The sequence below is a fragment of the Patella vulgata genome, chromosome 6 (genome assembly GCF_932274485.2).
Source record: "Patella vulgata chromosome 6, xgPatVulg1.2, whole genome shotgun sequence".
Classification (NCBI taxonomy): domain Eukaryota; kingdom Metazoa; phylum Mollusca; class Gastropoda; family Patellidae; genus Patella; species Patella vulgata.
Genome location: NC_065884.2, coordinates 68,377,556 through 68,399,455, shown reverse-complemented (window position 1 = coordinate 68,399,455; position 21,900 = coordinate 68,377,556). Strand labels below are relative to the sequence as shown.

The following is a 21,900-nucleotide window of genomic DNA, read 5'->3' as shown; positions in this document are numbered from 1 at the left end:
ATAAGAGGGTTCCTCAAAGAATTTCATTTCTATCATATTCACAAGCTGGAAACTAACGCTAATAACAAACAGCAAACTAGCTCGTTCGTTACTATCCTATAGAACAGTGATTCTATACACAGGCACATTAATTAAATGCGAAAAACCATCTGATCGGCCTTGAATGTCTACCGATAAGTTCATAGCTGTGTATTTCTTTATTTAGTTTGGGTCATTCTATGTGTCTATGACTTGTCTCTGTCTATCATGATTGTATGCCGTCTGACTTAACATGTTTTTATTTTGCAAAAGTCAAATATTTTTCATATATATTTAGACAGGCGTGCCGCTATTTTTTCATGTGTCCGAAGGTGTGCCGTTGGCAAAAAAAGGTTGTGAACCACTGCTATAGAAAGACAGCTTGTAAGAATCTATTTTCAAAGACCTTGATGTGTTATAAACCATAAAAAACCCACTCCCGGTCTGTATTCCCCACAGTAGTGCCTGTATTATATTAATAATTCCATATCTTGTAAATAACGAACAACAAACCAACCACATGTTGACTTCACGTCGTTGCGTTAACAAACCCATTTTAATTCAACCGTCTCAAAATAAATATATTTTTTTCTTCAGGAAACTGTTTTGATGGTAGATCCATGTAAGATGTTGGCTGTTGTGATCCTTGCTCTTTGTTTACCATCTGTGGCAGTTCAGGATGCGTGTTCAATCGGATTATGCAAGTGCGCACATCGTGTTGCTCGCTGTTCTAATACAAACCTTACCTACATTCCAAAATTTCCCGATAACACCATAGCAGTCTACTTTAAATATAATTATTTACCCCGTGTTACTCCAACTACAGTTTTAAACATTAGCAACACAAGAATATCAACCGTAAATCTACACCATAATGAAATTGAGAATATTGACGAATTTGTGTTTCAAAATTTATCGCATGTTTACTTATTGGATTTAACAGATAATCTACTCACTTCAGATTCGTTACGGAATTTATTCTCTAGTTTTCAGAGAAATAGCAATCTATCCAAGATAAGTCTCAGAGGAAATCGCTTAGAATATATTCCACATAATGTTTTCGTTGACTTTAAATCCGCGGAAAAGATAACCTTGAATTTATCTCAGAATAGAATCAAGCTACTTAATATGACAGTGTTTAACGAAATAGAAAAATTGCAAATATTGGACGTTTCGAATAACAAAATATCCACCGTCATACCGGGTGTTAGCCACCATCTGCAACACCTCTCTATTTCTAATAATAGTTTGACTGTTTTACCAAACTTTTGTCTTCGTCGAAACTCCTTTCCAGAGTTAACAACATTGCAACTACAAAGCAACAAGATTGGTAATTTTGTTCCGAAATATTTTAATTGTTTGGAAAAGTTAAAACACCTCTCTATTTCTAATAACAGTTTGGCTGCTTTGCCAAACTTTTGTTATCGTCGGAACCTCTTTCCAGAGATAATGAAATTGCAACTACAACGCAACATAATTGGTACTTTCGTTCCAGAACATCTAAACTGCTTGGAAAAGCTTAAAATCTTGGATGTGAGTTCAAACTACATTGACTCATTAAAAACTGATTATTTTCATTCTTTCAAGTCTCTTAGCTCGTTGTCTATCTCAGAACAGGGTAGAACATTTTATATAGAGGAACGTGCGTTCAACAACAGCAAACTGCTAAGTCTAGACCTATCAAAGAACACATTGACTACTAACCGCCTGCATGAACATGCATTTTGTGGATTGGATCGGTTACTAAAACTAGATCTGTCTAAAAGTAATTTCTTTAAAATGGAGGAAAAACTAAATAAAACGCTAGCCCCTCTGACATCTCTTGAAGTATTGATGCTGTTGGATTGTAATTTACAGAACCTACCTACTGTCACCAGACATTATCATAATCTTACTTATTTAGATGTTGGCTGGAATCTGATTAAATCCTGGCCAACTGAGTTCTTTGAAAGGAACATTAAATTGACAGAATTAAATGCAGCCCATAATTTAATTCAGACTGTTACAAGTAAAATGCTGCCTGAAGTGTTTATGACAAGATTGAAAAAAATATCTTTAAATGATAATCCGCTCGTATGTAAGTGTGAATTGGTTTGGTTGATTCAGTGGATTCATAAGGAACCATCCAAGTTTTGGGATTATCCGGACGGCTATAGATGTCTGAATATAACGGAGAGAATTTGTTTGAATAACACCGGAGCGTTTATCTCTGTGACAACAGTAACATGTTTTTTTATCTGTGTTATTTTGATCGCTTCTGTTATCAACAAATATATCTGGCATATTAAATATCATATTTATATGTGGAGATACAGACCGAAACAGCTGCTGGATATTGCAGAGAAACACTTTGCTCATGACGCCTTTGTAGCTTACTGTGTACAAGATGGGGACTGGGTTTTACAGGATCTTCTACCTATCGTGGAAGAAGGCGAACACATTAAGTTGTGTATCCACGAAAGAGATTTTCTTGGTGGACAACTGGTCATTGATAATATTCTACAACACATGGAAAACAGTCGTAAAGTTCTTGTTGTTTTGTCCAATGATTTTGCTAGAAGTAAATGGTGTCAATTTGAAATGAGTTTAGCTCAGAAATTGGTTATAGATACGAGTATAGAGTCTATAGTAGTAGTATTACTAGAGGATATTGAAGCAGTTAATATGAGTAAACCACTGAACGCTCTATTGAAAACTACTACTTATATCAAATGGCAAGATAATGACAACAAAGATATATTTTGGCAAATGTTAAAAACATCGCTGAAACGTCAATATGAATTATAATAAGATTAAAGGTCATTGATCTGTTTACCGCAGTCGTTTCATGGTCCGTAGTTCAAACGATACAAGAACCCCACTCAACCCAATCTGAGACTGTATCCATTTCTGATGTTCGAATACAGAAATGGAATATCACTTGTTAACTGAATTTGTACACCACGAATGTTTTGGTTTGATATTATTACTAGAAGTTTAAGTTCGACCAATCTGACATCCTCCTGTAGACAATATCAATCTTTTGATGGGCCTCTTTTTAACCTGATTAAATCCAACCAGGTAGATAATCTACAGTTGATATTTTCATAGTATTTTCGGAATTAAACAGGCATTATGCAAGAGCTAAATCTGCTTATTTAGGCCTTTCTTTAGACCTGAAATGTTGTATAAATTATTAATTAAACATTAATTAACTTACCCAGGCCATAATCAACTCTCGATTCCATCGGATGGCTGCGATATAAGTAGATTTAAATACGTTTTGTGGTCGATGCGGTTACTGTAACAATGGATAATCGAGACTCTGCTTACGGTAGTAATTGCAATCGGGGCTATGCTATATTTGTATCGCCGATATCTAGGCTCGGTGTGAAGTAATTTGACTTCTTTTCATTGTCCTTGTTTTAACTATTATTGCGACAACTGTCAGATCTTTATCTAATCTTACCTAATGCAGCTATAAATGTTAACATTTCAATTTTAGAACATTTGGCGTGGATTATAATGTGAAAAATGTAAATGAAAATAAGATATTGTTCGAAAAGACAAAATGTATGTACGACATAGTGTGGCAAAGCTAGTTTTATTTTGTTAGTATTGTTTTATTTATAGTCTGTAGACGCCTAAATAGTCGAGACTAATAACAGCTATAATTAGATTTGGGTCACTGTAGTTATATATATAGTGAGGGACTGGATATTTGATAATATGTTACACTTATGAATATGGATCCAGCTCATCGATTATTTCTACGCCGTCACCCACGATACAAGGGTTAAAGCTAGTTTAGTCTCCCCACCCCACCCCAGCCCCACCCCCATTTGCATGGCGATCTTTGTTGCATTTTTGGTGTAGATTTGAACAAAAAGATTTGAATATGCATTTTCTGCCAGGTATTGGTGAATATTCATGATTTTGAGGCGGAAGGATTCAAGAGTTAAGAGGTTGGCCAGGTTGAAGTGTAGGGTGGAAAATTGCCTGTTGATTTATCTCTTCTTCTAGTTTGTGTATCTCAAGTTTTCATGATGAACACAACACGTGCTTTTGGGCAAGAGATTTCCACATGTTGCTCCATCAGTGGTAGAAAGCATTCTACCCTACGACAATTTGGGAAAAGTTAGACCGGTCTAAGAGACAAGAATTAACGTTAAAGTCAACGTGGAAATCACTGGTGATCTGTAGTCATATTATTAGTATTATTATCCCCATTTACTTAAATAGCTGAATTTGAATGAATAGCAAATCCTACGATATATTTAACGTAACTAACATGTTCTTTTGTATGTCAACTTTATCATAAATCACATTGTGCCCATCTGTTTAATAATGTTGAATTTATATTGTTGACAATGCATACTTTGTTTACTTAAGGCGCGTATAGTTTATAATTTTGCATGACCAGGGAATGAAAACTCAGATTCGTTGCCATCCTTTCGAGTCGGCCACGCAAACGTGTTAACCTGCACTAGTACCCTGGTTCAGTTTTTCTCACTGGGATATCCGTCTCTCGTGGGCATCATTGGTTTCCCCCGTGGATCATATTCCGTTCTACTCCACTATACCCCACAGGCGCCTGTAACGTGGATAATATTTCAAAAGTAACGTTAGGCCTAAGCTATATGATTATAAGTGTAGTGTCTAAAGTCTGTTACGACCATATGGTCTGAATCCGATTTCTAATTCAAGGCCAAATCACTCGCCTAAAACCGATTCTCTTTCAGTCCATATAATAATACCAATGTGAAAATAACCTGGGTTAATCCATATGATTTCAAATTATCTGCTATGACCTTGATTGTAGCTTGAGACTACGAACCAATCAAAAAAATAGTTTACAAACCAGTCTTACTAATGAAACGGCTTTCGTTTCGCTTTTGTTTTTTTAAGGGTAAATAAACCCAATCATGACCATTTACTGAATGATTTATGTAAATAATGTATATATTTCTAATTCATTTATATTTTATTGTATTATCAAAATCTGTAGTGTGTTTTACTCATTTCAAATATGTATAACGTGTATATGTTTCACTTTTGTTATAATTAATACTATTCGTTCTTTGTCTGAAATGTTTCTAAACTATTACCATTCTGTTATGTTTATAATTATTATAGATATACTTGGTAATATAATTTGGTGGCGTGTGATGGTGTTTTACCTAAATAAGTGGTTCGGTTCAATCGCTGGGGGTACTCTCTCTGATACTCGAGTATAAAGGATGAGTTTTTTGGGGGGTTTTTATTACAAAAACGAGGGGGGTTGGGATGGTCTAGGGTGTCACGCTTCGACCTCTAGCTGGCCGGTCACCTCTGGCTTGCGGTTGTGGTTTCGATCCCTGGTGTGAGCGTATGTGGCATGGAGATAGGGGCGCCTTCTCAACCTCGTGGGTTTACTCCAGTTTCCTCCCACAGGAAAGACCCCTGCGCGTGCGCTAAGATAATGAAAATAAAAAAAAGACAACTTGTCTGCGATATCACCTTCGGTGGAAGCGGACGTTAAACACTAACAACAACAACAACAACATTACAAAAACGCCAAATTCAGATATCATTCTCAATAAAACTCTTGAATCTACATATGTAAATATCTGTCTGGTCTGCGTTAATATATAATATAAATATTGTAATTTGATGTTAATAAATACGCATTTAGCATAATTTGGTCTTATATCATTTTGCTTGGGGACACTTGAGGAGAATCGGGCTACCTTCTGGCTTTTCCTAACCTCGTCTCTTGAAGGGGAGCATTTGCGCTTCCCTTAGTTTACCCGATGAGACTTATTTCCCTTCGCCAACCTCCTTTGCCATTAACGATTCATGGGATTGGTCGATGAAAATAGCATAATCATCGAGGACGGATAACTTGAATACGTGTCCCCCCCCCCTCATGGGTTAGTGGAATAGAACGGAATGAGACTACTAGGGATACCGAGGATGTATCCAGGGTCGAAGATGTTACACCCATAGTTCTTGATAAACACTTCCTGAAGGTTATATCTATTTCGTAAGGTCAACTTCAGCTTTTAAAGGGACAATAACACTCTTGCTGGCTTGACAGCTCCAGAAAATAAAACATAGCCTTGTTCTAAGTACTACATGTGTTAGTGTCTTACCTGTTGTGTAAATTATCCATTAAATCCTATTTTACTTGTCCAGAGGGTTCAAAAATATTTTTAAATCCAAGTCACATTTGAAAAGCTTTACGTCAGACTTTTCAAATCATTTAGTTGAATTTTTCCAATTTTTTAAATTAGGTAAAATTCGTATCATCAATTAATTGGAATAATGTAAAATAGTACAATTTGTTGACCAGAATAAAGATTGGGACATATTATTCAGTTACAACAGGAGTGGTATTGAGCCTTTAAACCCCTGAAGATCGCAATATTGGTGATTAAGCATACATCGTCATGGATCACTTAAAAGTGGTGGCTTTTATATAATTGTATTTATTGACCCTGAAAATACAGATTGCAACACCAAGATTGTGATCCTAATGAAGCTGGGATAATGGCAGATATAGGTTTTTACAGACACGGAAGCTCCGAAGATCCAAGATGGCAACCATAATATATTTGGTGCTTTCGAAAAATTGGAAAGCTAGGTCAATGGGTAGCATCTAGAAAAAAAAGAGCCACTTTATCCGGAACTTCCAGGGCAACTTGCTAAGCTGACTGACTTAATAGTTTTAACAATCCAGACAACATTTGTCTTTTTTTAACCAAAAGTGATAAGGACCCCTTTTTCTTAGCCATGTTTGCTTAAACAAAGGGGAGCCACGGTGGCTAAGTGAGTAAGACGCTGACTCGCTAGCCTGGAGGTCGCGATTTTGACCCGGGTGTTGGCCGAGAAAGTTCAGCGTGATTTTCCGGCGTGATTTCCCCTTGTCAGTGGTGCAGGACAGAGGGCCTGTTGGTATCCTTCTAGAAACATCAACGCTGATTGGTTTATCAGAATGTCTGACGTCACATGTCAAAAGCCACTCGAATGACCCCTGACGCGACCTCCCAATACAACTGGTCAGATCTTCATGTATTAGAGGCCATCGAAAGTATAAACGAAATATAGATCTGTATTTTAATCTGATTGAGTTAGCAAGTGATTTACATTGTTGTGTATGTCTGCATATTGCAAGCCTTTCTGTTATATAAATTATTAATTAGACATTTATATATTTTAATTTAAAAGTGGATAATCGAGGCTTTACTTGTTGTCATAGCAATAATAGCAATGGTAACCGAGACTACACTATTCTGATCAACATTCATAACTTCGTAGGAATAATGTATTTTGACTGAAATTTTCAATTTTCAGTATATTTCCGTTTCATTATCTATTTTAAAATTATTGTACCGAGAACTGCTAGTTCTTTATCTAAATCTTACATACTGCACCTTTAAAATATTTTTTAATACTGTTGACCTTCTATTCCGGATATTCATATCAGTTATGTTGTAGTTGTGTAAGCGAAAGGGCTTAAAGTATATTATCGCTCGTAATTTGGCAATATATGGGACAACTAATACGACTAGACGTATTTGATTTGGGCAAAAGTAAGTATATTACATCTCGTAATATGGCAATATATGGGACAAATAATACGATTAGACGTATTTGATTTGGGCAAAAGTAAAATTGGTCATTTCATTGGATTTTATATGTTGAATTGAAACTTTTGTGGGATGAGAGTGAAAGAGAGAGAAATGGGGTTTAACGTTCACGCGACACAAAGTAGGTCATTACGGGACTAACATATCGTTCAATTTTATTTCAATAATTTGCTTTCGTGAAGGGGTCTTTAGCAGTGGGAGGAAACCGGGGGACCCAGGAAAAACCCACGAAGTTGGACCCTACTCCTTGTCACGGTCAAAAGGAGAATCGAAACCATGACACCTGACTCTATGACAGACCTTCCGAGCCAACGTGCACGCGCTAACCATTCGGCCACCTAAGCCCTCTTTTGTGAGGTGAAAATTTGTCTTTGAACATATCACTTCCATAGGCGTACGAGTCGGGGGGAGGAGGGGTAAGGGTGTCAGCTATCCCACTAAAGTTCGGTCCGACGGGTAAAGTGTGCAAAATAAAATGCCCGAAATCAATAGCAGGAAAACGCGTTTCAAAAACTTCTCCCGACGATCTCGTGTCCGTTGACTCTTAACGATTGATTAGTTGATTGGAATCCGAGTCTACCGCCTAAGTTAGGCTATATTAGATCACTTTGAAGTTGCTGTATTCAAGGGCTGGAATAGCAGGAAAACGCGTTTATAATCTTTCTTAAGGGGAGGAGGGGGGCGCTGTACATGGTACCTTTCCCCTCTCGCAGACGACCGGTATCCGAAATCTTTTTGCGCTTTAAAGGTTCTGCCACCCACCCCCCTTAACATTGATCAAACCCGTACGCCTATGCAACACGGGACCATTTTATATATAAACTTATCTGATATTTATACATTTATCTTGGTAAGAGGAGTCCGGTGAAACATCCTTCATAAAAGGCTACTGGGCCCTGTTTCACAAAAACTTAAATCTCCTTAAAATCGCATTTCAGGTTCTGCCTCCCGCCCCCTTAACATTCATGGAGTCCGTACGCCTATAACAACGTCGATAGATAACACAAGTGTTGTGGAATGTCAATATAAATGACATTGTAAGCAAACTAAAACATGGTTCAATTGTAAATTATACTCTTCTATATGTTAAAGATGGGTTCCCAGAAAAGGATTTATCGGGTGGTTATTTCCAATAAAAGTATGGTAATTTTGGTATATATGGAAAGTAGAGATATCCAATCTTACTAGAAAAATACTGGATTCCCCGAAAAAAACTTATGGAGCGTATACAGGACAAAAATGTAAGGGTTCCCCTAATCAACAGCCAGACGATTAGGAATTTCTGCACGCGTGATGTCAAAGGTCACAGGCGAAAATTGAGAGCTTGATGTACAACTTTAAGAAGAGTTAGACGTACAACACTTTCTGAGATAACTTTTTAATTGAGAGTCGATAAAAGTATGTTTAATGGTTATGGTGATTCAGTGCACGTAAAATATCCCCTTGTAGATATAGTTGAATGAAGAGTAACCGAGAACGCCAGAGTAAAATCCCCCACTCGCATTGCACGTGAAACCATAGAAACAAAATGAGTGTAAGTTAGCCTGCAATGAGCAGTAGGACGTCAAACCCCATTTCATTTCTTTATCTCTGAAATGAGCCAAGTATAACGAGACATTTAACCACGTTCCATTATTCAATTGGCAAACAGTTAAATTAGCCATTCGCTATAAGTAGACGGTATAATGAAAACTTCTCCTAATAGTACGTGCAGGAGGACCGCACACAGACAACCCCTCTAAGTCACACCAAACTAACTACCACAGGCTTCACTGAAAATGAAAAAAAAATAAACGACAGCCTCACAAATTTGATAAAGGGATCCTCTGATCTCTATCGTGTTCATAAGCTTGAAAAATCCTTTAAAAACTGAAGCATCTATCACGTGTACAGGGTTTCGGGTAAAAGGGGTGGGGTAACTCCGGAACAGAAGGTTGCAGACGACTGAATATTTAGAGCTATCCTCATCTCATGACTATAATTTGCACATCAGATTTGATCCAAACCTATTAAAGACTTCAATCTCTATCATGTTCACAAGTTTTTTGTAAAAGGGAGCGTCGTAGCTTTGGAAAGCTGAATAGCAATAAGGTTCGTCTTCTCGGGACCGAAATTCTTTACACCGAATTTGAAAAATCCGTTTACAAACTGTTGTCCAACGACCTGGATGGTGGAGATATGAAGGCCGTTAAACCCCATTTCATTTCATCTGTATCATCCGCCTGAAAATAAATATTTATTTCTTCAGGGAACTGTTTTGATGGTAGATCCATGTAAGATGTTGGCTGTTGTGATCATTGCTCTTTGTTTTCCATCTGTGGCAGTTCAGGATGCGTGTTCAACCGGACTATGCAAGTGCGCAGATCAGATTGCTCGCTGTTATAATACAAACCTTACCTACATTCCAAAATTTCCCAGTAACACTATAGCAGTCTACTTAAAGTATAATTATTTACCTTATATCAGCCCAGCTACAGTTTTAAACATAAGCAACACAAAAATATCAAGCATAACTCTACACCATAATGAAATTCGGTATATTGACGAAAATGTGTTTCAAAATCTATCGCAGGTTTACTTATTGGATTTAACAGATAATCTACTCACTTCAGATTCGTTGCGGAATTTATTCTCTAGTTTTCAGAGAAATAGCAAACTCTCCAAGATTTCCCTCAGTAGGAATCTTTTAGAAGTTATTCCACATGATACTTTTCTTGACTTTAAATCCACGGAAAGGATAACCTTGGATTTATCTCAGAATAGAATCAAACTAATTAATATGACAGTATTTAACGAAATAGACAAATTGCAAAAATTAGATGTTTCGCATAACGATATCTCGAGCGTCATAACGGGCGTTAGCCACCATCTGCAACACCTCTCTATTTCTAATAACAATTTGGTTGCTTTACCAAACCTTTGTCTTAGCCAGAACTCCTTTCCAGATTTAACAAAATTGCTACTACAAAGCAACATGATTGGTAATTTCGTTCCGGAATATATAAACTGCTTGGAAAAGCTTGAAGTCCTGGATGTGAGTTTAAACGCCATTGACTCATTAAAAACAGATTATTTTCATTCATTCAAGTCTCTTAGTTCGTTGTCTATCGCAGGACAGAGTAGAACATTTTATATACACGAACGTGCGTTCAACAACAGCAAACTGCTAATTTTAGACCTAGCAAAGAACATTTTGACTACTAACCGCCTGGATGAACATGCATTTTATGGATTAGATCGGTTAGAAAAAATAAATTTGGCTGAAAATAATTTTTTTAAAATGGAGGATAAACTAAGTGAAACGATAGCTCCTCTGAAATCACTTAAACAGTTATTTTTGTTGGGTTGTAAGTTACAGAAAATACCTACTGCCATCCGATATTATCATAATCTTACTTATTTAGATGTTAGCTGGAATCTGATTAAATCCTGGCCAAATAATTTCTTTGAAAGAAACATTAAATTAAAAAACTTTAACGCAGGTCATAATTTAATTCAGACTGTTACAAGTAAAATGTTGCCTGAAGTGTTTATGACAAGATTGAAAATAATATCTTTAAATGATAATCCGCTCGTATGTAAGTGTGAATTGGTTTGGTTGATTCAGTGGATTCATAGGGAACCAAACAAGTTTTGGGATTATCCGGACGGCTATAGATGTCTGAATATAACAGAGAGAATTTGTTTGAATAACACCGGAGCGTTTATCTCTGTGACAACAGTAACATGTTTTTTTATCTGTGTTATTTTGATCGCTTCTGTTATCAACAAATATATCTGGCATATTAAATATCATATTTATATGTGGAGATACAGACCGAAACAGCTGCTGGATATTGCAGAGAAACACTTTGCTCATGACGCCTTTGTTGCTTACTGTATAGAAGATGGAGACTGGGTTTTACATGATCTTCTACCTATCGTGGAAGAAGGTGAAAACATTAAGTTGTGTATCCACGAAAGAGATTTTCTTGGTGGACAACTGATCATTGATAATATTGTACAACACATGGAAGACAGTCGGAAAGTTCTTGTTATTTTGTCCAATGATTTTGCTAGAAGTAAATGGTGTCAATTTGAAATGAGTTTAGCTCAGAAATTGGTTATAGATACGAGTATAGAGTCTATAGTAGTAGTATTACTAGAGGATATTGAAGCAGTTAATATGAGTAAACCACTGAACGCTCTATTGAAAACTACTACTTATATCAAATGGCAAGATAATGACAACAAAGATATATTTTGGCAAATGTTAAAAACATCGCTGAAACGTCAATATGAATTATAATAAGATTAAAGGACATTGATCTGTTTACCGCAGTCGTTTCATGGTCGGTAGTTCAAACGCTACAAGAACCCCACTCAACCCAATCTGAGACTGTATCCATTCCTCATGTTGGAATGTGAAATGGCATATCACTTGTTAACTGATTTTATACACTAAGAATGTCTTCGGTTTGATATTATTACTAGAAGTTTAAGTTCGACCAATCAAAATCATGAATATTTACCAAAACCTGGCAGAAGATGTTAATTCAAACCCTCTTCGCCCAGTCTAGACCAAACACTCAACAAAAATGGGCATACAAAAGGAGAGAAAAGAGACAGAGAGAGAATTGCTATAAATAGACGGTACCGAAATGGTGAAATTTGATGATGGTCTGCCTCCATCTGTGGTCCTATTATTAGGCTTTCTGAAAGACTATTGTTTTTACTAAAATTATTATTAGGCTTTCAGACTTTCGTCTGAAAGCCTATTGTGATTACTAAAATTATTATTATTTCGACTTTGTCTGAAAGACTATTGTTTTTACTAAAATTATTATTAGGCTTTCAGACTTTGTCTGAAAGACTATTGTTTTTACTAAAATTATTATTTGTCTGAAAGCCTATTGTGATTACTAAAATTATTAGGGTTTCACACTGCGTAGCTTGTGTGAAACACTATTGTTTTTGTTAAAATTATTATTCTTATTATTATTATTCTTCTTTTGTTTTGAGTAGATCTCAGCAACTGATTGTCGGATCGTTACGATTTCTTCGGTTTTATCGGAAAAGTGGGTGTGACTTAGAGGATAAAGCTATTTTGAACGTTCTGCGACAATGCGAAATGTCCGAAATCACCGAAGCTATCGTTTTTAGAAATATTGCAGTAATTTGAACAATAATTATTGGATTTTAACTTTCGATGCATTTTGGCATAGCCGGAGACGGGGCACATAGCTACGCTACTTTTGATTTTTGATTTTCGGCAAATCTTCGCAGATATTAGGCGCTAAACTTAGAAAATTTAAATTTTTACAAAAAACTTTTTTATTTATGAATATTTTTTAGTCGTGTTTTACACAAATATAACGAGTCCTCTGACTTGGCCAAAAATGTGAAAATTTTTTGTCTCGGTAATTTTCCTTGGCCCCTATTGGCTAATTCAGTTTTTCAGTCCTAGATTAATTATTTATTGTTCGATTTGTATAAAACAAAGTTCATATGCTCCGTTGTCTCAATTGTCATTTTTTTTGTTACCAATAGTGTTATCTGTCGGCACCGGAAGTGGCGTAAATTGACAAAAAACTACAATTTTGACAGTTAGGTACCATTTTTCGAAAGCAAATATTATTTTTTTCAAATCTGGTATAACTGAAATTGTGCGCCCTTTAAAGGCGCACAAAATGTTGGAAGCAGTTTTTTTAATTTCGATTCCGTTTTCGGGCTATTTCGATTAAAAGGTGAAAAAAGGTGTAAAATTAAGCTATTTACAACCCATCCAGCGTTTTCATATTTTAAAATATTACTTCGTAACTTTCATAAACTCGTAGCAATAATCTATACGGAGAGAATGTATGTGAAAATTAATTTGTAATATGCGCAGTTGCCGAGAAATGGGCAATTTTGCATGAGTCACTTTTTACGCTAGTTTGCCTGTAAAAGAGTCAATTATTATTCGATTTTCATAAAAGTGACACCATTTGATGTGTAATGTCAATTTTAACTAGGTCAAACCAATTTAACATTTTCAATATCACCGGAAATGACGTAATTTGGGCAAAAATTGTATTTATAGCCTTCGAAACCAGTAATTTATTTAAATGAGTCATATTTGTTATTTGTTTAAAATTTTGATATTTGATTCAAATCAACTAATACAATGAACCCTTACGATCATATAGATATCACAAAATGGTTTCTAACTTGTTCAGTTGCGGAGAAATAGGCAATTTTCAACAGGTCACTTTTTAAGGTTTTTTGTCAATAAAAGTGTCAATTATTATTCGAATTTCATGAAATTTTCACTGTGTGATACATAATGCCATTTACGATTTCATACAAGTAATTTAAGATTTTCATTATCACCGGAAGTAACGTCATTTTGGCAAAAACTATATTTTTAGCCTTCAAAACAGATATTTTATTCAAATGAATCAGATTTGTAATGTTTTTAAAATTATGATATTTGATCCCAATCAACAAATTTTGGCAAAAACTGTATTTTTAGCCTTCAAAACAGATATTTTATTCAAATGAATCAGATTTGTAATGTTTTTAAAATTATGATATTTGATTCCAATCAACAAATAGAATGAACTCATTCGATCATACAGATACATAAAATTTTCACCATGTGATGATGCTATTTCTGATTTCATAAACCAATTTAACATTTTAATTATCACCGGAGGTAATGTAATTTTGACAGGATCACTGACATGTAGCAAATGAATTGATTGCTGGATTTGGTTGTTTCTGCGTCCATTTTATTTCATGTGTGCAATGCTTATGTGGAAACCTGTTTAACGGTTTCATTGGTACCGGAAGTGACATAAGTTCAAGGGTAACGTGGCACCGGTGAAACCCGTCATTACTGCTTCGCAGTTCTAGGTATTATTTATTATTATTTTATTTTTTTTGGTAGAGCCTATTTCCCAGTGCCTGTAACAGATACCGATATGGGACCTAATTTTCTATTGGGAAACCATGTGCTGGCTACTTGATAAACTATTTTTGAAACTTCTGCGCAGACCAAAAGTGGCCGAATTTTGTGCGGTGCATAAAAATTAAAAAACGGCCGTAGCTTCGTCTATTCTGTACCTATTTTCATACAAATAACATTTTCAGAAACCCTGAGTCTTTTCTCGGACGATAGCAGTTGAAAATTTCGAAATTTCGAAACTTCGTCGCTGACTTCTAGCCTTCGAATAATGAAAAATTTTGTTTAAAAGACAATTTTTGTTATTTTTCAAAATTTTCAAATTTGACCTACATTTTTGGATACCTGAAGACCATCCGATTCCAGAAATATAATTTTCATTCTGAGTTATCGCCCTTTATTTTTAGATTTTTTTCGAATTTTCTGCCCATTGCCCAACCCATATATTTTTGGGAAAGAATAAATCGATAGTTCTGAATGTCCTGGAACATAAAGCTATATAGTCAGACCGCTGCATAAAGCAATTTCAAAAACGACCCGTAAACCGGAAGTAGTCGAAATAATGATAGATATTTCGAAAAAAAACGCAAAAAATGGGTGTTTTGGGTAAAAAATCGATTTCTCCGTCCAGTATTAATGGATTAAACGAATTAAGCTTTCGTTGAGTGGCCCGAGGAATGGACTGTCGTATGATGCCCAATGTTTACGAATACTATGACCAAGCAGCAAAATATGACAAGCTGAAAATCAAGCATTTTCTGATTTGGGGCGTTTTTGGACGCCTGTATCTCGAAATCTTAACCGCAACTTTTTTTTTAACTTTCTCTATCGAGAGTCCATTCGATAGTCTTGTGAATTATGCCATCCAATAAGACTTTGAAATGTCTGGAATACGATAAAAAAGGGACTGAAAATCGAAAAAAGTCGAAAAATCGTGAAATTTTGCAAAATGCTCTATTACTTTATTATTTAAACAAATTTTTACAAAAAGATTACAGATTCGGATAGCTGACCTAATTACGATTCTAACGATGTATAATATGTATTGAGTTATTGAAATTTAATTTTCGATATTTTGACATTTTTGCATTTTTGGCACCTTTGAACATAGGATTTCTCAGGGTCATTTTATCTGATCAGATAATGTAATATATCATTACAGAGCCCTGCCGCTATTTAATTGCCCAAACTGGTTATTAAAACTATTCCGACAATAATCTCCATACCGGAAGTATTCAAAAAATGAAAAAAAAAAGGTTAAAAAATTGTCGCTCTTGCGAAAAGCTGGATTTCCCGGTCAGATATTACCGGACCAAAAGAAGTAAAGTGTCTTTAGATAGCCCCATTAATGAACTATTATATGGCATCTCAATGGTACGATTTCGATGGTTAGAAAATAAATTGTGGTACGCCGAAAATCTAGTATTTTCCGATTTTGGAGCCTTTTTAGACGTCTTTTTCTCGAAAACGACAACTCTGATTTTTTGAAACTTTTTTAACGCAGAGTCCTATCGGTAGTCTGTGGCGTCAATCCAAAAGGAAAAGGTTTGAAATAATATAAGGGGTCCAAAAATGGCCTCGATCTTTGAAAAAAGTTGAAAAATCGTTAAATTATTGAAAATGTTCTTTTATTTATCTTTTTACAAAAAACTACTGAATAGATGTTTCTGACACTTCTGTGACAGAAAGTTAAGTATCTAAACAAATTGTTAAAACTATCTCGACAATGATCCAAAAACTGGAAGTAGTCGAAAAAATATCCGATATTTTTGAGAAAAAAACGTAAAAAGTAAAAGAAGTGGTGATCTTGTGAAAAAGTGATTACTATGCTAGATTTCACCGAATCAAAACAACTAAAGTATCATTGTATATCCTGATCAATGGACGATTTTATGACATCTAAATGGTAAAAATTTGCTGGTTAGGCAATACATTATGGGACGCTGAAAATCTTCTATTTTCCTTTTTGGAGCCTATTCAGACGCTTTTATTTCGCAAACTACTCTTAATTCATTTCATAAACTTCTGTTACTTGGAGTCTTAGGTCGGTCTAGCCTCAATATATACTCATGTCCAAAAGAAAGTATACGCTGTGTATTTCATACTGCATCAACCAAAGTCGTTATTCCATTCTATGCGGTATTTGGGTACAATTTCAATTTGTTTCACCTTTTATTTTTAAAAATCGCGATTTCTCAACCGGGTGTCACTGAATCAAAACAACTAAAGTATCGTTTGGTAGCTCAATTAATGGGCTAATGTATGATACACTTCCTGGCTGATTCCTGAAAGCCGGGTCAGTGCTGCTTGCAGGTCTAGTTATTATTATTTTTTTCCGCTGCAGCCTATTTCTCCATGATCGGAAACAGATATCGATCTGGAACTAAATTTTCTATTGGGAAACCATATGGTGGCTACTCCTTAAAACAATTTTGAAACTTCTGCGCAGACCGGAAGTGGCCGAATTTCGTGCGGTGCATACAAATTAAAAAACGGCCGTAGCTTCGTCAATTCTGTACCTATTTTCATACAATTGATATTTTCAGAAACCCTGAGTCGTTTCTCGGACGATAGCAGTTGAAAATTTCGAAATTTCGAAACTTCGTCGCTGACTTCTAGCGTTCGAAAAATGAAAAATTTTGTTTAAAACACAATTTTTGTTATTTTTCAAAATTTTCAAATTTGACCTACATTTTTGGATACCTGAAGACCATCCGATACCAGAAATATACGTTTAATTCCGAGTTATCGCCCTTTATTTTTCGATTTTTTTCGAATTTTCTGCCCAACCCTTATATTTTTTGGAAAGGATAAATCGATAGTTCTGAAATTCCTGGAACATAAAGCTATATAGCCAGACCGCTGCATAAAGCAATTTCAAAAACGATCCGGAAACCGGAAGTAGTCGAAATAATGATAGATATTTCGAAAAAAATGCAAAAAATGGGTGTTTTGGGGAAAAACTTGATTTCTCCGTCCAGTATCAATGGATTAAACGGATTAAACTTTCGTTGAGTGGCCCGAGGAATGGACTGTCGAATGATGCCCAATTTATACGGATACTGTTACCAAGCAGCAAAAATTCAACATAATGGTTTGAAACGTCTAACGTAAACCTTTTCAAATGAAACTTCGATTTAAAAATATTTTCAAACCCTCTGGACAAGTAAAATAGGATGTAATGGATAATTTACACAACAGGTAGGACACTTAAACATCTAGTACATAGATAGAGATATTATTTATTTTCTGGAGCTTTCAAGCCAGCAAGAGTGTTATTGTCCCTTTAAGTTCATCAGGAAATATTTAAGATATTCAAGGGTGAGATTCAGGACCCTTAAAACGAATGCCGTTCTTTTTGTTCTTCACCTGTGTTCAAAAGAAATAATCCCACCAATTCTCTAACCAAATAATTAACACAAGACGGAAACAAAATAACGGACTATGGGCGTATTTATGTTTGTAAACGCCTAAACTCATTATTGGGTCCGAGAGCAATAGCTTATTCATACAACTGTCGTAACAGAGCCAAACACCGTTACGATAGACAAGCCTTGCTTCGGCCCCCTTATATGAAATGATATATCCCGTTATGTGACGTAATTAGCTTCCATTTTTGTATTTCTCGATGTCAAAGTTTGTGACGAGTTCAATTTAACAAGAGAGAACTTTTTTATTAGCCTGGATATTTAGTTGTACAATGGTAGGATGACCCGTGCACTTTACAGAAAGTTGGTCTCGACACGGCTAAATGTGCACGCTTCAGTTGCGTGTCTCGAACTGATTTCTGACTACCCCGCACTCGCTTTGAGTCGATAAATAGCCATGGCACGTGCAATTCTCTACAAATATATCAACTATTACAGCCGTAAAAAATCTATTGTTGACGATTTTGAATAGCAGTAAAATTTAGCTTCTTGGTTATTACAGCATCTTTAGTAATTACGTTTGTTTTATTTTTTAAATTGCTTTATCATTAACTGTACCGTTAAGAGCGGCATCTTTTGGTTTAGTACAAATACTATCTCTGAATCACTTTCTTTAGCAGGAACATGATACTAGCAGTAGTTTCATTTTACTTTTACAAGTTTCTTAAAACAATTGTTGAGTTGTCTAAAGTGCTTATTTCTAAATTCAATTTCTTGTTCTAGCTTTCTGTTATGTTTCGTAAAAAAGTAGTCTTGATTATCCCGACCTGTCAATCAGACGTAGAATGGTCGATAGACTGGTTAAGCGAGACTAATTTCAAAACAAGGGCACGTAACCTATCTTTTACTCAAAAGTGTCTGGATGTTATGGACGCAACTTGGAACCAGTTTTCAGTCTATTATTTATAGATGATTAATGGTCATAGCTTATTAAGTACAACATGATCGTTTATTTAGTGACTATAATTGTGTGAAACTGATTCGAGGCTTGTCATATATATAAATATTGTGGCGTAATTGTCGAGATATTTGGAGATATTTATTTATGGTGGGTCACCCTAACAATGGATTTTATTTAACCGGAGGTAATTTCAAACACACAGGTAAATTTATAATAAACAAAGTAGAGTAGTTTGTTCATAATCGATGAAATCCGTTTAAAATTTATGACGGTTAAGACAGTAGCATACTTATTCAACAAGGACGTTACTCAAATATCTATTTTAGTCTTAGTATTCATTTTATTCGTGCAAACCAGTGAGGTGTTACGATAGAAATAAATGTTTATACAACCGTCTTCACGCAAGGTACCCACTTTCACGATTCACGCTAAGTTCTGTCCCTAAAACATTTATCGAGCCCAGTACGCCTATGATAACGTCGATGTGTTATGTAAATATAAATGACATTACCAACTAAAACATTGTTCAATAAAATTGAATAAATTATACGCTTGTATGTGTTAACTGACTTTGGAGATTTTTAAAGGCTCAATACCACTCTAGTTGTAACTGAATAATATGTCCTAATCTTTATTCTGGTCAACAAATTGTACTATTTTACAATATTCCAATTAATTGGTGATACAAATTTTATCTTAACACGCCTAATTCAAAAAATTGGAAAAATTCAACTAAATGATCTAAAGAGCCTAACGTAAACCTTTTCAAATGTGACTTGGATTTAAAAATATTTTCGAACCCTCTGGACAAGTAAAATAGGATTTAATAGATAATTTACACAACAGGTAGGGCACTTAAACACCTAGTACTTAGAATAAGGCTATTATTTATTCTCTAGAGCTGTCAAGCCAGCAAGAGTGTTATTGTCCCATTAAAGCCTCGTTTTTACTTTTCAAGTGTGAGCTGATGAAAGTATGTTTAATGGTTATGGCGATTCAGTGCACGTAAAATATCCCCTTGTAGATATAGGTGGATGAAGAGCACAGTAAAATTCTCCCACTCGCATAGCACGTGAAACCAAACAAACAAAATGAGTGTAAAGCTGCATTTCCGTACCGTAGACATAGCACACGACAGGTTGTGTATCCTTTTATGCGGTTATTCAAGACGAAGGCCCCTCTTTTCAACATGACACTGGCATTGTCAAGGTTCGTAAAAGAAGAAAAAAACTATTTTTAGCTTTTTCCCGTGCGGGTTACCCAAACTGTGTTTCCTTATGTCCGTTTACGGACACGGTTCCGCATGCGTTTCCGTACCGAACGCTACCTGGTCCGTTTCGAAAAACCGTACCGGACGCCGCATACAGAACCGTATCCACACCCGCACATAAGGAAACACTCTTACTAAAATTCTATGAAAGTGTTTTTTTCCGTATCCGCAACCGGACCGGAGCCGGACCGGATCCGTACTAAAGGAAATGCAGCTTTAGTTAGTCCCCAATGAGTCCGGGCGGAGTAGAACAGTAGGACGTTAAACCCTTTTCATTATAAAGTGCCGACAAGACAATTAACTTGTTTCCATTATTCAGTCGGCAATCAGTTGAAGGGATATTATTCAAGAGCTGAATCTGCCTATTGTAGATCTTTATGCCTTAAATGTTATATATAAATAATATAAGTAAAATTCAAGTATAAGAGAAAAAAACTCTCATAGTTATCAAACGAATCGTCAGGCCATTTTAACGCGTTACGCATTGTTACGCAATGACAATCGAGTCTACACTGTTTTTCTAATGCTAGTAACTTAGCTCAGAATGGAGTGATTTGACTGAAATTTTAAACAAATTCCTATTACATTATCCATGTTTTTAACTATTATAGCGAGAACTGTCAGCTGTGTATCTAAATCTTATATAATGCCCCTTTAAATTTGACATTGGCTAAAAGCGTCTCGTAATAGTAAGTGCAGCGGGGTCCCACTACGTACACGCAAACAAGCCTCATTAGAGACTTTTGGCAATCGGAATTTTCCCATCCGTATCACGTATCCGTATGGTATACGTGATACGTTGCGTCAATGAAGTTTTAGAGTTTTGGCAGATTTTCGCGTGGCTGAGCTGGGGTAAGTTCTATTACAGCATCACCACCTGTACTGGTCAAATGCCTAGCCTACAATTTCCCGGAGGGAGTAATGTCGCTCGACAGCCGCACGGCTATTAAAACATTTTTAATGTCGAATCTTATTAAAATCTTCGACTTCGACTCGACGTCAATTTTTGGTTTCACTCATGTATCATCGCAGCAAGTTCATACCCCGTTACCATAGAATAAAATAATTTACAGATTTGCAAGGTCCCGCCTCCCTAAAATTAGCACGTAGATCAACCAGCATGCACACAGATGGTAAAAATATGAAAATTCCGAGAAAAACCCATCAAAAATAATGATTAAATTCCAGTCGTTATCACGGTTAAAATCACATCAAATATACACCTTCGTGTTCCAGGATACACATAGATTCATAAAAACGCTATGATACAACATTTCAGCGTCTAAAAGTAGCAAAAAAGACGGTAAAAAGACGACGATGTTATACGGACCTTAATCGTATGAAAGCTTTTCGATACGAGCTGCCGTATGCGTGTGCCGTATCACGTATGAGAAATACACACACATTGATGACGTCACACGCAAAATCCATACGGATACGCGATACGGACCAGGAAAGTACGCTTGCCAAAAGTCTCTATTAATTACACAGGTTTCACTCAAAATGAAAAACAAATACAAGAGAGCCCAAAGAAAAAAAAAAGTTTCCAAAAAGCAGCTTATCCAAATATAGCATGGATATTGATCCCATTTGATAAGAGGGTTCCTCAAAGAATTTCATTTCTATCATATTCACAAGCTGGAAACTAACGCCAATAACAAACAGCAAACTAGCTCGTTCGTTACTATCCTATAGAACAGTGATTCTATACACAAGCACACAGGTGTGCCGAAGATCTTCCTAAGTGT

At 35.7% G+C, this 21,900-nt stretch overlaps 1 protein-coding gene across 1 annotated transcript; it reads left to right on the top strand.

The window, feature by feature from the left end:
* Positions 1 to 885: 885 nt before the first annotated feature.
* On the top strand, positions 886 to 5,650 carry LOC130013221 (toll-like receptor 2; the record flags this gene model as incomplete). The annotated part of the gene is made up of 2 exons (XM_056101971.1): positions 886 to 983; positions 2,505 to 5,650. Coding segments are annotated over 2 exons (399 nt in total), but the record flags the coding sequence as incomplete, so codon positions are not given.
* Between the last annotated feature and the right edge of the window lie 16,250 nt (positions 5,651 to 21,900).